General features: G+C 42.3%; 1 protein-coding gene across 6 annotated transcripts in view; it reads right to left on the bottom strand.

Moving 5' to 3' along the window:
* The window catches only part of CDH17 (cadherin 17), a 130023-nt gene that overhangs the window by 31440 nt on the left and 80795 nt on the right, over nucleotides 1-17788 (bottom strand). For all 6 annotated transcript variants that reach the window (XM_057532487.1, XM_057532485.1, XM_057532488.1 and 3 more), the window contains 5 exons: nucleotides 15242-15373; nucleotides 14777-14927; nucleotides 8827-9042; nucleotides 5156-5232; nucleotides 3001-3192 (listed from right to left, as the gene is read on the bottom strand). In XM_057532487.1, coding sequence (XP_057388470.1) covers nucleotides 3001-3192; nucleotides 5156-5232; nucleotides 8827-9042; nucleotides 14777-14927; nucleotides 15242-15373 — 768 coding nt within the window. The remainder of the gene's footprint in view (nucleotides 1-3000; nucleotides 3193-5155; nucleotides 5233-8826; nucleotides 9043-14776; nucleotides 14928-15241; nucleotides 15374-17788) is intronic.

The following is a 17788-nucleotide window of genomic DNA, read 5'->3' as shown; positions in this document are numbered from 1 at the left end:
GTAAAATAGATAGCTAGTGGGAAACAGCTGCATAGCACAGGGAGATCAGCTCCGTGCTTTGTGACCACCTAGGGGGTGGGATAGCGAGGGTGGGAGGGAGACGCAAGAGGGAGGGGATATGGGGATATATGTATATGTAGAGCTGATTCACTTTGTTATACAGCAGCAAATAACACAACAATGTAAAGCAATTATACTCCAATAAAGATGTTAAAAAAAAAAAAGAGGGCTTCCCTGGTGGCGCAGTGGTTGAGAATCTGCCTGCCAATGCAGGGGACACGGGTTCGAGCCCTGGTCTGGGAAGATCCCACATGCCGCAGAGCAACTAGGCCTGTGAGCCACAACTACTGAGCCTGCGCGTCTGGAGCCTGTGCTCCGCAACAAGAGAGGCCGCGACAGTGAGAGACCCGTGCACCGCGATGAAGAGTGGCCCCCGCTCACTGCAACTAGAGAAAGCCCTCGCACAGAAACGAAGACCCAACACAGCCAAAAATAAATAAATAAATAAATAAATAAATAAATTTATTTAAAAAAAAAAAAAGGAAGAAAATATCAGGAAATAAAAGTAGCCTACATTGGGATTTTAAATTTTTAAAAAATGATCAACACAAAGGTTCTGAAGCAATGGATGGCTTAATGGGGAGGGAATTAGAAGTAAGGCTAAGCTACACACGAAAAACCACATAATAGAGTCTAATTTATTTAAAATACTGAAAACTGTATGAATACATACATCTGTCAACGTGAGTACACACATCCTAGGGGCAGTTGGCTAACATCTAGTGTATCCTCATCAAGAATCCACACCTCTGGGCTGGCTGTCACTTAGCATTTGACAGATCCTAATCAGAGATCCACACTCCAGAGGCAGCTACTACAGGCTTTGAGCTCACACTATCTCAAGCTGCACTAGAAGGTTTGCTAATTAGCAAAGTGATCTCACAAAGAGGTTTTGTGATATTAGTGGTACTCAAGACACGCAGTTTGGTTAAAAATATAGTATACCTCTTGGCCATTAAATGAACAAGAGTGTAGCATCTGGCTAGTCCAGCAGCTTATACCCTTCATAGTTCCAGGGCGCCAGTTCTGTTCTGTCTATCAACACCTTTTCTGTGGACAGTCACATGAATCCTCTCACTAGAGTACTGTGCCCACAGTGCCTGAGGGACAGAGAGCTGGGACATCACAAGCCTAAAGCACAAGTTGGATGATGGTTTTTGTCCCTGCTTGTTATTAATTGTACGTGGCACAGAATTCAATTATTTATTCAATGCAACCAATGTTTATTGAACCTCCACTGCGTGCCAGGCAATATTCTGGACACTTGGACTATAACCACAAACAAAATAAGGATGTGACAAAGATTTTGGCCAGAGGCCTGCTGTACTGTAACATACCTCCTCATGTCAAGAGCGTGTGGGAGGATACTTACAGCCCTCACCTACTGTTAATCATCAAGGTTACCAATTTTTCCCTATAGGTGGCCTTTAGCCACAAATGGTCCAATTAAGTTGATTCACAACAAGCCACTGTGAAAAATTACTGACATGTGGGACTCATTCATACTGAGATGGACAGGACTTTATCTTCTCTTAGATGCCTAGAGACCTCTGGGCCTGTAGGAGGATTGAAGCTATCTGCCCCCACCTCCTGCAAAAAGATCACATATGTTGCCTGGACCACCCACTGCAAACTCTGAAAACTGGCCTTTCCTTCTGGGTTCTTTGTCTCCATGTAGGCAGCCATGAATAGAGGGGGAAGATGTTATGGCACCTTTTCCAAATGTCTAGACTCACACAAAATACTAATGGGTTGAGTAGGTCCACACAAAAACCTCACAGCTAAAACCCAGCGAGGCTCTTTGTCAAAGGTGGGTCATATAGTCATAATGGTATCAGAATTCTGAGATTCTGCCCCAGGGCTTCCTTCAGCACTAGCACTTTTCTCCCTGTGCTTCTATTTATTTTCTGTGAAATTATTCTATTTTGTCTTCATTTTTAGCGTCTACTTCAGCTTTCCTTTATTCTGGGTCAAAACTTTCCTCCAGAGCTTTCTTTTGCAGCCTCCAACACACTGCCTTCAGCATTCAACCATGTCTGCAAAGTCTCCATTGCTGTAACTCTGACCCCTTTTAATTCTAACTACATTGGATGACAAGTGCTGCTTCCTATTGAGTCATCTGGTAAACTGTTTACATGCTCTAAAGCATAAATGAGGCAGCCATGGAGGAAAGGGTCAAACTTCAGCTGTACACAGTGGGGGATGGGAGTAGATTGAGGGAAGGATGGGAAGACCCTCTATTAAAAAGCAAGTATCATGGTAATCAAGATGTTGGCTCTAGACTACCCAGTCCTTACAAAGCAAGAGCCAGTGGACTCAGCAATACCATAAAAGATGAAAGTAAGGGGTAGGCAGGGAAGAAGCCATGAAAGAATAAACTTGTTTATTAAAACTTGTCTATTAAAGGAGACCTACCAATTTCCAGTCATTATTAAAGAGGAGCCAATGGCTGGCCCATTAGGATAAAGAGTCTACAGCCTAAAGGGCTCATAGAGTTCGTCTAGTCTAATACCGCACATTTGCAAAGAGAGAAATAAAGGCCGGAGCACCACCTTGCCCAAGATTTAGCAAATAAAAATATAGAACAACTGGTTATATTGGAATTTCAGGTAAACAGCAAGCAATTTTTTAGTATAAGTATGTCCCAAGTATTTCATGGGACATACTTGTACTAAAAAATTTTCTATCTTGTAGTTTATATATTTTATATGTCAATTCTACCTCACTCTGCAAAGGCTACTTGGTCAGTTAGTGACAGACCCAGAACAAGAATCCTGCCTTCTGTCTTTTGGGAGGACAGGAATGACTGAGAGTGTTCCAGGAGTCCATCACACACCCAAGAGGTCACTGCTAATATGTCACCTCTGCTTATAGGTCCTTGAATGGTCCTAAGTAAATTAACCTTTGAAAAAGACAAATTCCATTCAATGTGCTATTTACCTTTTTAACCTTGACATATCCAGTATTGGTTTCGGGATCTGTTTCAATCTCCAAACGTCCCTCACTGTCTCCCTGTGTAATTCGGTACAGGATTTTAGAACTTCCCGTATGTGGTTCATCGACATCGGTGGCCTGGATGGTTAAGATGACAGTTCCAATGGCTGTATCTTCAGGGAGAGTTAGGTTTCCATACTAAGAAGGAAACAGGGGAAGGAAACAATGAGAATGTCCATTGTCAGCAAGTACAATTGTCAAAGGGCAAACTTGTCTCCTTGGTTTCAGAATGGACACAAGTCACAGTTTGCATCAATACTTACCAAGCATGTTTTTTTCTATTAATGAGTGGGTTACAGTTGATTTTGACATCAGTCATACTTGTAGACTGATATCCATCGTACCAGGAAACACAACGTCTCAGAGATCTACTGATAGGATTCTAAAACGTATCCCTCCACTCACATCCAATATGTTTAATAACTGTAATTATCATTATAATTGAGACAAATAGATAGCTACTATGTATGGCGTACCTACAATGTGGCAGGCACTTTACATTATTTTAATTAATTCTTAAATCAATCAGGGAATAGTGGTTAAGAGCCTGAACTTCGGAGTCAAATGGCCTGGGTATGAATCCTAGGCTTGTCACTTATGACCTGGGTGAACTGAAATAAGATCTAATTTTTTAAAGTCTCAGGTTCATCATCTGTCCTTGGAGATGATGATGATGATAATAATAATAATAATAACAGAACCTACTTCATGTGTGCTGTGGTGATTTACAGAGACAATGCATATAAAACCCCTGAATGCCTGGCACATAATAAGTGCTCAATAAAGATAAGCAACAAAACAAAGCACCCTACTGAGTAGCTATATTATCATCTCCATTTGATAGAGGAGCAAAAGACTGGAGAGGTAAAACCCACCCAAGACCACACAGCTAGCTGGTCACAGAATTGGGATTCAAACCAATGTTTGTCCAACTCCAAAGCAGGTGCTCTTAATTAACACTGACCTAGACCATCTCCCACTCCTCCGCTGAAAATCCCCCAGATCATGTCTCTTGGCATGATGATCGTGAAGATGGTAACAGGCAGGGTCCAGGAAAGGACCACAGCAATGAAAGACGTGGACTCACCTTTCTAAGGCCCAGTTTGCCTTTCCAAGCTCTGAGATTCCCAAAGCAGGACTCTTACCCTCAATCTAAAAACACTGTCTAGATGCAATACAAGGAAACTACAACACACAGAAAGGACCAAATGCCCAAGAGAATGGAGGCAGAGTAGAAACAGGCTCTTAGTCTCACACTTGCTTAACCTCAGTGCCTACTATACAAGTTATATTGTCACACCTTTTACCTCCACAAACCCTCCCATAAATCAATTCCCGTTCTTTGTCACTGCCTTATCCCTATTGTGATTTATGAACATAATCACAAGGCTCTGGGCTGCCTCATAAACTGACTTCAAACATAACAATCTAGCCAAAAGGGCTTCTCTCTTCTCCAGAATAAATAAATAGAGGCATCCATTTTAAGGGAAGCAACGGTCAAACTACCCCCACATTAATAATAAGTTAACTTGAATCCTTCTTGATATACTCAACCGATCTTTTTTCTCCTGCTCTTTTTTCCCAATTCTAATTCTTGCAGATGTCTTGGGCACATTTTTTGGCATAAACCAGAGATTAGTTTTTTCTTCCCCTTTTCTCTTATCCAGTAATTACAAAATGAGTTTAAATTGCCAATATTCAAAATTTTAAATTCTGACTACACATGCTTGTTTGAGACCTAGCAGTAATCTATTTATTGTCCTGCTACACACAAAATATATAATGACAAACTGCAAGCAGCCACTCAACTCCTTTCAATTGGATGAAGATTGTGGTTGTTGCTTCCAAGCAGTCCTTGAAATAAATGAGCTGTTGGCAAAAGTTTCTAATAAAAAGAACAGATGCTCCCAGATACTATAACGGTGAATGTTACTGTTCCCTGAAGATTTCCACTGAAGATGATGCTTGAGTTTGGTACCAGTGCATTGACTAAGATATTAAGTCTGGCATTTTCCCTAACTACTGTTTGTGTCTTTATCCCAGAAGTAGGGGTCAGGTAATATGAACAAAGTAAAGAAAAAACAAGGTGATAACTACTCACATCTGGTTTTTCAAAGATGGGGATCTGATCATTGATATCAATAATGTTGACCTGCACAAAGCAGAGGGTCTTGAAATCTGAAAATCAAAGTCATATCACAAAACTTTTCACTGAAAATCATGCATTAAAATCAGAAATCTGCAAGAAAAACAGTTGGCAAGTAAAGTGACAGCCATAGCCACAATTTTACTATTGACATGAGATTTGTGTGGTGAGGGGATTCTCTGCTCCCCACCTGCACCCATGAGCAGGTCACCAAGGGCTGAAGAAAACCCCACGAGAGGCTCCCCTGGGCTTCCCACTCCCTCTACCTGCCCCCTCCTCAGTAAGGCTTGTCCCTGAGCAAGATGGTTTCTTTTCTGCGAAGCAGCCTCTCTTTTCTGGCTAGTGAAACTTGTGTAGCCTTCAAAGCCCAGTATAAAACTGTCCTTCTAGAAAGACTTCTTTGAGCATCCCAGAGGGTTGTCTTTCCTACTCTGAACACTTCCAGCACTTACTGTCCTGTATCCCTTCTGCCCCCCTAAAGGGAAGGCCCAAGTGAGGGAGGAAATGTACAATTAGCCCCCTTCAAAAGGCCTGGCTGCCCAGCCTACAGAGGCAGAGGTAGCTCATAGAACTCTGGGAGATGGCATAGGCTTTGAGGGGTGGGTCTGACAATTCAGAGACCTAGTCAGAGACAGCAGGTTCAACCTAGGTCCAAGATGAGCATGGAGTACAGGTGGGGATGGGGTCCCCAGGGAAATATCCACAGTGAGAACCAACATGATAGGTTTTTTGTTGGTGTTTCCATTGTTCTAACTATGAAGTAGTGTATTATACAAGGGCGAAGACTCTGGGCTTTGGAACCCCACTGTTCAAATTCTGTCTCTGCTACTTATCAGACGTGTGAGAGCTTGGGAATGTCACTCAAAATCTCTGTGCAGCAGTCAGTTTATCTAGAAAATGTAGATTGCAACAGAACCAAGGTTCTCGGCCTAACTGACATTGTTAGCACTCTCTATGTACCAGGCACCATATTAAGTGCTTTGCTTGCATGACTCATTTCATCTTCATTCTAACTCCGTGATGTAGGTACAATTATCATTCTCACTGAGTTCACAAATGAGGAAGCCAAAGGACAGAGAAGTTGGTGACCTGCCCAAGGTCATACAACTAACTAGTGGTCAAGCCAGAATTCAAATCCATGCGTTTCTTTTCCGTCTCTGTCCACTCTCCGCCCTTCACCCTGCTTTGTGCCCCGGAGGCTGACCTTAGGAACTGCATCAGTGGGCATCCTGGCCCTCTGGGTTCTACCAGTGGGAGCACTGGCAGGAGATCTAAGGAAGGGCAGGAGGAACAGGGTCAGGGTCTAGTTCCCCACCTGCCAGCAGCCTCTTCTATAGTCACAGGGACAGGCCTTGCTCCTTCAGGGAATGTTACCTTCCCTCATCCCTTCTCACCATCAGGTAAGAAAGGCTGCCATTGTGCTTCACACCTCCTGTTGGTTTCCCATAACCCCTACCCCCAGCCTTTACAAATAATCCCCTCTCTAAACACTTTTTGGTTACTTCTTTTGAGGGGGCTGTCTGTTTCCTGCTGGGATCCTGACAAATATACTCACACAGCCTAGCTCTAAAGCTTGCACTCGACTCACTGGACACAAAGCCAGGCATGTAATCTAATAATAACAGTATTACAAAGAAGTGGATGTTAACTCAAGTCGGGTCCAGTCCCCAGAACATTTGTAGACAGCAAGAATGGCTGAAGATTTCAGGAGGTCCCAGGGCCTGAACTCACTGGCTCCCTGCTCTGCACAAACCTTATTTGGGCCAGCAGTGGACCTCCTGGCTAACAGACTTTCCCTGATTTTAGGTAAAACTATATTCATTACAGCCTACCAGTCTAATTTTCTATAGTACACAACTGGATGTTTAACTCCATCAATACACATATATAGTTATATATAAATATACTGTATAATCTGGTCCATATAGTCTATAGATGTACTCAGGTACATAGACAATTTGCAATCTGATGCTCTTGCAGCCTCAAACTGCTTCAGGTCCCCATGCATTTTCACATGGGCTTTCCTCTCCTCTGTAAGCCTTTACACTATTTTGTAACTTGTCATATTCATCCATCAAAATTCAGATCAATGACACCTCTTCCAGAAAGCTTTATCAGCTCTCTCCCTCTCCACTGAGTCACTCATTGCCTTCATGGGCTACCTTGCACATATTTCTTACAATTTATTTAGTCACAGGTCCATCTCCTCTACCACAAATGCTCCTCGAGGACAGACACTGGGTCTTATTCATTTGTGTATCCCCAGTACCTTGAATGGTGCCTCAATCACGGTAAATGCTCAATAGCTGCTGAAAGAATGGCTGGCTAATGGTGTGAGATTGTCAGCTCATCATGGACAGGGGTGATTTATTATACCCACTTCTGTTGTACCTCTTAACGTAATGCTAGACATTATGTTAGGCCCTCAATATTTGCCTAATCACTATGTCTCAAACATTCTGCTTCGGGGGCCTGCTAAACCCCAGCTCTCTTCAGTATCTCAGCAACTGTGTAATGAAAAAAAAATGTGAAGCACAGTATGAAATGATGCTCTTCACTTCCGCACACCTGTATAATCTCTCTCTTGTAGCATAACAATCACTGAACTATTTGGTAATCTAAGATTCAGTGCTAGTTAAAGAAAGATTCTTAACCTAGGAGTATTAATGATCTTAAAATAAGCCTACCCCTGAGTTCATGTAAGTTTGTGTGTCTGTGCGATTTGTTGATAATGTGTACATTTGTTTAGGAATTCATAGTTTCCATCAGATTCTCAAAGGGTCTCATGACTTAACACAGATTAAAAACCACTTGCTTTGAAATTGTATAAGGCGTAAGGAAGAATGTCTCCAGATATCGTCAAATGGCCAAATAGAAGCTAATATAAGAAGACAAAACTTCCCAAACGATATATTTTTCCTTCACTGTCATACAGTAGAATCCTTTGAGTCTGAAAGGGAGACTTGGGAAATACAACTAATTTTCTTGTTTGTGACCATGGTGGCCATGACAACGTGCCTTGCCAACCCCTAACACCAGAGATCTTAATTGACAACATGCCGCCTTGCTCTGAAACCCATCACCACATTTGCACCAAGGCCTTGCTTCCCATTGGCTGCCCCAAGCCAGTGACAGAGCAAGGCCGGCAGGCTAAGGTAGGCCTGTTTTGGAGATCACAGACTCCTTCCACAGCCAACTTTGGACTCCTAATGACCTTGCTGAGTTTCCCTTTGACTGCTTAGTGGTCTATGGTACTCCCACCACTGTCCTTCCTTCTCTCCTTCACTCAGCGTCCAGCTTGTATTGAGGATTGATGGCTCTCCCAGCCTTCTCTGTATCCCTCCCCATTTTTTCTCATAGGCAATTCCCTTAATAAAATCCTTATATATTTAATCCCCTCTTGGGCATCTTCTTCTCAGGGAACCAACATAATAACGTTGCCTAAGCTGCAACTCTGGCCGTTACCATGTTGGACCTGCCGCCTTTGTGCTGCGTTTTACATAGGAAGCAAGAACTCTTAAACAGCATCCTTCTGTAATACACCCAGGCATTAGAGCAGCCTAACAAATCACAACTAGAAAGAAAACAAGTGTTATCACTCTTGACACAGTGAAGGCGATACTAACCTTTGTCAGACACCTCTACTGTCAAATTGTACTGCGGAGTGTCTCGCTTCCGCAAAGACTGCACGGCTAACTGGAACGTTCCTGAGTAGCTTTGGACCAGGAAGAGTCCATCTCTAGGAACTTTGGGGGTTTGATCCACAATTCTGTATCCTAAAACACTGTTGATATTGTTTTCTTCATCCATGTCATGAGCAATAAGTGTTCCAATACTGCTCCCTGTAGAGAAGAAAAGAAGGAAACCCATCCATTATAGGCTCTTTTTACTCTATTAAAACATGATTTCACTGAAGAATCAGGTTCCTAGAAAGCACTGGAAGTAACTTTGAGTAGCAGACTAAAGTTCTTAGATCGATGTTGGTTCTTCTAACCCTTTCAGTAGTGCAGTGTGTGGAGAAGTGTCTTAGTCTGCTAGGGGCACCATAACAAAGTACCACAAACTGGATGGCTTTAACAACAGAAACTTATTTTCTCACAGTTTCTGGATACTAGAGGTCTGAGATCAAGGTGTCAGCAGGGCTGGTGTCTTCTGAGACCTTTCTCCTTGGCTTGTAGATAGCTGTCTGGTGCATGTTTTCACATGGTCTTCCCCAGTACTTGTATCTATCTAGATTTTTTCTTCTTAGAAGGACACCAGTCATATTGGCTTAAGACCCATACTAATGACATCATTTAAACTTAATTACCTCTTTAAAGACCCAATCTCTAAATAATAGTCACCCTTTGAGGTGCTGGAGATTAGGACTTCATCAGATAAATTTTGGGAGGACACAATCCAGGATCTTGAGATGAAATCATCTTGGATTTGCTTTTTTTTTTTTTTTTTTTTAATTTACTTTTGGCTATGTTGGGTCTTCTTGCTGTGCACAGGCTTTCTCTAGTTGTGGCAAGAGGGGGCTACTCTTCGTTGCAGTGTGTGGGCTTCTCATTGAGGTGGTTTCTCTTGTTGCAGAGCACAGGTTCTAGGCACACGGGCTTCAAGGTGGGGATGGTGGTGTGCTGAATTGGGCGATTGGGATTGACATGTATACACTGATGTGTATAAAACTGATGCCTAATAAGAACCTGCAGTATAAAAAAACAAACAAAACAACTAATACTAAACTTTCATTAGGTTATTTGTATGGAAATATGTTAATATAAATGTTTCAGACATTACAGGAAACGTCTAAAAATCTTATATGTTCTGGTATAATGTTATAAGTAATAATCCTAGTTATTACTTTAAAATGTATATCTCAGAAATAACTAATTTTCTTGTCAACTGCATTATTATGAACTTTCATCAAATCTTTAACCATGGTCATTTTTAAGTCTTTTGTCATTTACAGACAGTTCTGGGTGTACTCTGATGATTTTGCAAATATGTTCCTATAAAAGGGTTTCATCTTCAAGAAATTCATGGAAAAGACTCTGACAAGTACAGGTTTCTGGTAACTGACTGTACTGCTGAACTGAATGAATAAGCATTTTCAGAACTCTAATGAAAAACTGATGAACTCATAAAAATGCTAACAAAAGATCAAGATGAAAAAAAAGAAATTAATTACATGGGACTGAGTGAACTGATGAGGATGAGTATAATTTTTGTGACTTTCTGTCTGAATTTAAAAAAAAAATCCCACAAGGACTCAGAGGAAAAGAATATACAAATCAATTTTCACTGCAAAGTAAAGGAGCTGTTACAGTGAAAAAAAAAAAAAAAAAAAGAGTTATGGCACACAGGCTCAGTAGTTGTGGTTCGCGGGCTCTAGAGCGCAAGCTCAGTAGTTGTGGCACGCGGCTTAATTGCTCCGCAGCATGTGGGATCTCCCCGGACCAGGGATCGAACCTGTGTCCCCTGCATTTGCAGGTGGATTCTTAACCACTGCACCACCAGGGAAGTCCCTCATCCTGCATTTGGAGTGGGCCTTAAATCCAGTGATGGGCGTTCTTATAAGAGGAAGAGAAGACACAGAGATGCTCACAGAGGAGGAGGAGGCAATGTGAAGAGAGCGCAGAGACTGCAGCGATGCTGCCACAAGCAGCCAAGGAGCCACAAGAAGCCAGAAGAGGCAAGCAAGACTTCTCCCCTAGCTGGCACCTTGATTTCAGACTTCTAGTCTCCAGAACTCTTAGCAAATAAATTTCTGTTGTTTTAAGTCACCAAGTCTGTGGTAATTTGTTACGGCCACCCTCAGATACTAATACACAAGGCAAATGGTAAAACTTAACAAGGACAAGCCAACTGTGGTTACTTCTAAGTAACTTTCTGGAAAAATGGCAGAGACTGACTCCACCCCAAAGATAAAGACAGGCACGGGACAGAGAACAGGCAGACACTGTCTGCCTTGCTGCAGTTTATGGTCCTAAGTTTTATTTCTATTGACGTCTCAGTCCAGGGAGTTCCAGAAGTCCGGCTCTGACTCAGTGCTCCACCCAGGTCTGGGTGAGTTCTGGTTGGTGCTGGGTCATCTTGCTCCGTGAAATGGGAATTGTGGGTTTCTCTACACACAGCCAGAATCCCATGTGAGGGCTAAAACTTGAATATGTATTCCCCACTTGTGGAGGTCGGTTTCATCCCCTCCCCCATGTTACTTTGCATCTACTGATTTACTGGGAGATTTGGAGGGTTTGTGAGGGGAGGAATGGAAGTACCTATGTTATGTCTATAATGGAGCCGGCACGAGCAGATGTGTCTCATGGGCTGGGGAGGAGGGGCAACGTGGGTAGCAGAAGAGAACACGTATCTAGTGTTGCAGCTGCTGCCATTTCTGCTTTCACAAACAACCGAGTCACCTTTGGAATATGCATCTGCCCTTGTAAGGAAAGCATCTGTGTGTTGGAATGAAAGAGTGTCTTGCAAACTTCTGTGATTGTTTGGTGTCTGAGCAGCCCTGCTCTGGACCTTTCCCGCAGCAAGTGAGCATAACACAGAGGACACTGTCCTTCTCTCACCACGGAGGAAACCTCCAGCTGTCAGAGGCACCGTGAAGACTGTTGACGTCAGTGACAGGGAAATTCCAGTAGGAGATGCCACTCAGTGGGAGCAGAGAACTTATGAATGAGCCAGGAGTCAAAGAAGTGCCATGTCCCTGAGTGGGAAAGGCCAGGAACAAGTGGCAGCACAAATTGATTCAGAGGTACATACAGCAACTCTTGGGGTACTCAGAAATACTTTAGGGAGGTGGGGCTTTTACGAGAGGATAAAGTTCCCGTATGAACACAAAGGTCTTGGTAGCAGGTGGGATTTCAGAATTAATGTTGTTATTGCTGAGACTTGGGGACATAAGTCCCACAAGATTCTGGCCAATATAAGACACCAAACAGGAGAATATAAATATACTAAGGAATAATTGAGTATTTTATTGTGCTAGACGGTAAGCCCCCAAAAGGCAGGGACATTTTTTGTACCCCTTTGGGCTACATATAGAGAATAGACTCAATCTGTGTTGATTTATAAGAATTCCTGGTCCATTAAGTCCACAATTCAAGACTTTGTGAAATATTGTTACAAAATAAATTCTCATTTTTGGAGATGCAAAGAGCATGCTGCACCTCTGAACAATTTGTTTTACCAACAATGACATCCTTAGCAGCTTCAGAAAACTAGTACTGTCCTCCTCCCAAATAAGGCAGGCAGCCTCTCCGGTGGCTCCCAGCAATCCCCCCAACCCTGATATTGATGCCTTGGTGTAACCTCCTCCTTTTGAGTGTGAACTGGGCCTAGTGACTCATTTCTAATGAATATGGCAAAAGTTATGGGATGTTACTTCTGAGATTAGTTATAAGAAGACTGACTTCCATCTTACTTGCCATTTTCTGAGCTCTCTCTCTTTCTCTTTCTCTCTCTCTCTGAATCAAAGGCACTCACCTCACATCCAAATTCTGAATTAAAGACATGCACCCCATATCCAGATTCCTGACTCACAGAAACTGTGAGATAATAAATGTTTGCTGTTTTAAGCTGCTAAATTTGGGGACAATTTGTTATGCAACATAGATGACTAATACACTAAATGTTAGGCCCTGTGCAAAGAGACTTGAGGTATCATCTACAAAGGTCTTCAAAGGTCTTCTGCCTTCATTCAGCATCACAGACCATCCCATGTTTTCAAAAAGGGTGATGCCATAAGTGTTTCTTGGCTATTGTCACACATTTCATTGTTACTCCACTGTCACTTTAGAAGATTCTTCCTTATAATTAACTGAAATCCTTCAAACTGTCATTTAATACTTCCTGTTGTAAGAATAACTGGAATAAATGAAAAAGAGAAGACCTAAGCAGAACACACTGACAATAGGTAGCCTACATGTGACTCTTGACAGCAAGAAGGAAAAAAAGTGAGCATTGAGCAAGCCATGTGAGCAGTGTCCACCAAGCCACCAAGACAGCACCCACTGTGTGAAAAGTGTGTGGCAAGAAGAGTAAAGAGATCAAAAGAAAATGATGAGAATGCCCATGAAGCAGGTGAGGATCTGCCTACAAGGGCAGCCAAGCCCTGGGAATGGTAGTCATGGGAGCCTGCTAACCCTGTAAGCCCTGAAACTTACACGAAACAGACAAAAACATTTCAAGCAATGCCAGCCTGCTCAGCCAATGGGCTCAACACCAAGGGGTAACAGACAATAGGTGTCCCAAATCCAGCAAAGTCATAAAACTCCCAGAAATCACAGTGCTCTAATAGTAGTTGTCCCTGTACAAAACTAAAGCTATCCTGGCACAGTACAAGGAAACAAAACAGGTCAAGAACAAAAGGACAAAAACAGATAGGATTTGAACTTCATCTTCCAGCCTCATGCGCTATTATCAGCTTCCTAGAGAGGGACAATCAAGGGTCAATTGCAGGATATCTGACATTGAGTGTGAATGTTTGTTTAAATTATTTAGCAAATTTGATGGGATTTTACCTGTCACTGAGTTTGTTGAAGGCAAATAAGAATCTATGGAAAAATCTTGCAGGGGCTTCCCTGGTGGTGCAGTGGTTAAGAATCCGCCTGCCAATGCGGGAGACGCAGGTTCGGGCCCTGGTCCGGGAGGATCCCACATGCCGCGGAGCTACTGAGCCCGTGTGCCATGACTGCTGAGCCCGCGTGCCACAACTACTGAAGCCCGTGAGCCTGGAGCCCGTGCTCCGCAGCAAGAGAAGCCACCACAATAGGCATGCGCACCGCAACGAAGAGTGGCCCACGCTCTCCACAGCTGGAGAGGGCCCGCGCGCACCAACGGAGACCCAACGCAGCCAAAAATAAATAAAATAGATGAATTATTAAAAAAAAAAAAAAAAAAGAATCCGCCTGCCAATGCAGGGGACACGGGTTCGAGCCCTGGTCTGGGAAGATCCCACATGCTGTGGAGCAACTAAGCCCGTGTGCCACAACTACTGAGCCTGCGCTCTTGAGCCAGTGAGCCACAACTACTGAAACCCGTGTGCCACAACTACTGAAGCCTGCGTGCCTAGAGCCTGTGCTCCACAACAAGAGAAGCCACTGCAATGAAAAGCCCTCGCACAGCAATGAAGACTAGCCCCCACTCACTGTAACTAGAGAAAGCCGGTGCACAGCAACGGAAGATCCAATGCAGCCAATAAGTAAATAAATAAAATCTAAAAAAAAAAAAAAAAAAAACCTTGCAAAGAGATAACCTTATACATGTATACAGGATACTGGTGTAAATGGTTACGGTGCTAGTGGTAGTGGTAAGGGTGGTAGTAGTAGTAGTAATAGTAGTGGCAGTAACAGTGCTAGGAGTAGGGGTAGTAGTTATAAAATCTCCAATTTTAAAACACTTCCCAGATATTGTTTGAAATTAAATACTGTACCTATGTGAGTCCCAAAGTCTATTCTACCTCTATGCTGTGCTGGGCATGGACCACTGATCCCCAATCAGGTTTACCTGCCCACCTTTTACCTGACAAAGAGGAGAAAGGGATTACAGAGTTAACATAGGGAGGACAGATACACGGTTTCTTACCAATTTGTTCATTCTCCTGGACCTCAAGTACAGTCACTGCAGATGGACATGTAGGTGGATTATCATTAATGTCTTTAACTTTCACTTGAATTTGCAGTGGAAAGGCGAGTGGTTTTCCATGCTCATCCTTTGCAACCGCATAAAAAACATACTACAACGAGATCAGAGTTAAGACATGAATCCTTCATCATCTCCTTTAAAAGGCAGAGAAAACAACTATTTCAATGCTATTTCATTTATCCCCTTATCATCAATTCGCTTAGAATTGGGAAATGAGAAAATATAAAATGGGTTGAATTTGTCGGGGTATTATCAAGTCTCTGAGAGCAATAATGCACTGAGGTTCAGAACACAGTTTGGGGGATATTGGTGGGGGGCAGGGTGTTAAGTAAAATTGTTTCTGCTCTCAGATATCCATGGGCCCAGGATCTCATCACCTGTGAAACTCCTCCTAATTCTACTCACTGCGTCCTTTTCTTCTCGGTCCAAGGGCTGAGTCACATAGATATTTCCTTCCTGGTCGATTGAAAATGGGAATTTTGATGGCTTCTCCTTGTCCACTAATGAATATAGTGCACCTGGATCGTTCCACTGCACCTACAGGGCCCAAAGTGAATTGTTAGGAAAGATACATCCAGACAGAGAGAACTGGAAAGGAAATAAACAATTTTCTGGTTCTCGATTTGAAATTTCTGACAACCTTGTTTAGATGTCTGTGGTTTCTTATAACTACTAAATTACATTTTTCATTTTCAGCTTAAAATAATCCCTCCCCTTTTTTCTCCTTTTTACTAAGTTATATTGCTCCAAATAAGGACATAAGGGTATTTTTCTTTTCTAAAGCAATTCTTTGTGAACCCTCTAAAGAGTTTGTGGGTTGTTCTTTTGGAAGTCCGAATGTGAAGACTTCATGTCATGAAACACCAATTTAAGAAACAAAATGTACTTAGTAGCGGCATTATCTGAGCACTAAGCCATGATGGACAACAAGCTCCCAGAACTCACCAGTGAAGATGATGAGACACTTTCAGTTCTTCACCATGCTATTATTTAAGCAAGACAAACGACACATAAGTAAAGAACATTCCTCCCTTAAATCTTTAAAGACTTCAGGGATAAGAATATTTGCCAACAGACTTCCCTGGTGGTGCAGTGGTTAAGAATCCACCTGCCAATGCAGGCAACACGGGTTTGATCCCTGGTGAGGGAAGATCCCACATGCTGCGGAGCAACTAAGCCCACGCACCACAACTACTGAGCCTGCGCTCTAGAGCCCGCGAGCCACAACTACTGAAGCCCGCGTGCCTAGAGCCCATGATCCACAACAAGAGAAGCCACCACAATGTGAAGCCTGTGCACCACAACGAAGAGCAGCCCCCACTCACCACAACTAGAGAAAAGCCTGCGTGCAGCAACGAAGACCCAACGCAGCCAGAAAGAAATAAATTAACTAATTAATTACTTTTTTAAAACAAAGAATATTTGCCAACTCCTAGAGTTGTTTTGTGAACAACTTGGCAAAAAAAATCAATAAAGTGGTTCTGGGAAAATTGGACAACTACATGTAAAAGAATTAAATTAGAACACTTCCTAACACCATACACAAAAATAAACTCAAAATGGACTAAAGACCTAAGTGTAAGGCCAGACACTATCAAACTCTTAGAGGAAAACATAGGCAGAATACTCTATGACATAAATCACAGCAAGATCCTTTTTGACCCACCTCCTAGAGAAATGGAAATAAAAACAAAAATAAACAAATGGGAAAGGAAACCATAAACAAGACGAAAAGACAACCCTCAGAATGGGAGAAAATATTGCAAACCAAGCAACTGACAAAGGATTAATCTCCAAAATATACAAGCAGCTCATGCAGCTCAATATCAAAAAAATAAACAACCCAATCCAAAAATGGGCCGAAGACCTAAATAGACATTTCTCCAAAGAAGACATACAGATTGCCAACAAACACATGAAAGGATGCTCAACATCACTAATCATTAGAGAAATGCAAATCAAAACCACAATGAGGTATCACGTCACACCGGTCAGAATGGCCATCATTAAAAAATCTAGAAACAATAAATGCTGGAAAGGGTGTGGTGAAAAGGGAACCCTCCTGCATTGTTGGTGGGAATGTAAATTGATACAACCACTATGGAGAACAGTATGGAGGTTCCTTAAAACACTAAAAATAGAACTACCATATGACCCAGCAATCCCACTACTGGGCATATACCCTGAGAAAATCATAATTTTAAAAGAGACATGTACCACAATATTCATTGCAGTACTATTTACAATAGCCAGGACATGGAAGCAACCTAAGTGTCCATTGATAGATGAATGGATAAAGAAGATGTGGCATATATATACAATGGAATATTACTCAGCCATAAAAAGAAACAAAATTGAGTTATTTGTAGTGAGGTGGATGAACCTAGAGTCTGTCATACAGAGTGAAGTAAGTCAGAAAGAGAAAAACAAATCCCATATGCTAACACACGTATATGGAATCTAAGAAAAAAATGGTTCTGATGAACCTAGGGGCAGGACAGGAATAAAGATGCAGACATAGAGAATGGACTTGAGGACATGGGGAGGGGGAAGGGTAAGCTGGGACGAAGTGAGAGAGTAGCATGGACATATATACACTACCAAATGTAAAATAGATAGCTAGTGGGAAGCAGCTGCATAGCACAGGGAGATCAGCTCGGTGTTCTGTGACCACGTAGAAGGGTGGGATAGGGAGGGTGGGAGGGAGGTGTAAGATGGAGGGGATATGGGGATATAAGTGAATATAGCTGATTCACTTTGTTATACAGCAGAAACTAACACAACATTGTAAAGCAATTATACTCCAATAAAGATGTTTGAAAAAAAATCAATAAACTCAATAGTAAGACCTGTCTACTTGCTACAGACAGAGCCTGGCCTATCTGATAGTCTACTACTAATAACAACAAGTATTGAGGGTTTTACCCCATTCCAGACACAATTCTAAACACT

The sequence above is a fragment of the Balaenoptera acutorostrata genome, chromosome 17 (assembly GCF_949987535.1).
Source record: "Balaenoptera acutorostrata chromosome 17, mBalAcu1.1, whole genome shotgun sequence".
Lineage (NCBI taxonomy): Eukaryota > Metazoa > Chordata > Mammalia > Artiodactyla > Balaenopteridae > Balaenoptera > Balaenoptera acutorostrata.
The sequence above is the reverse complement of the archived record's forward strand: the minus strand, read 5'-3'. Positions and strand labels throughout refer to the sequence as shown.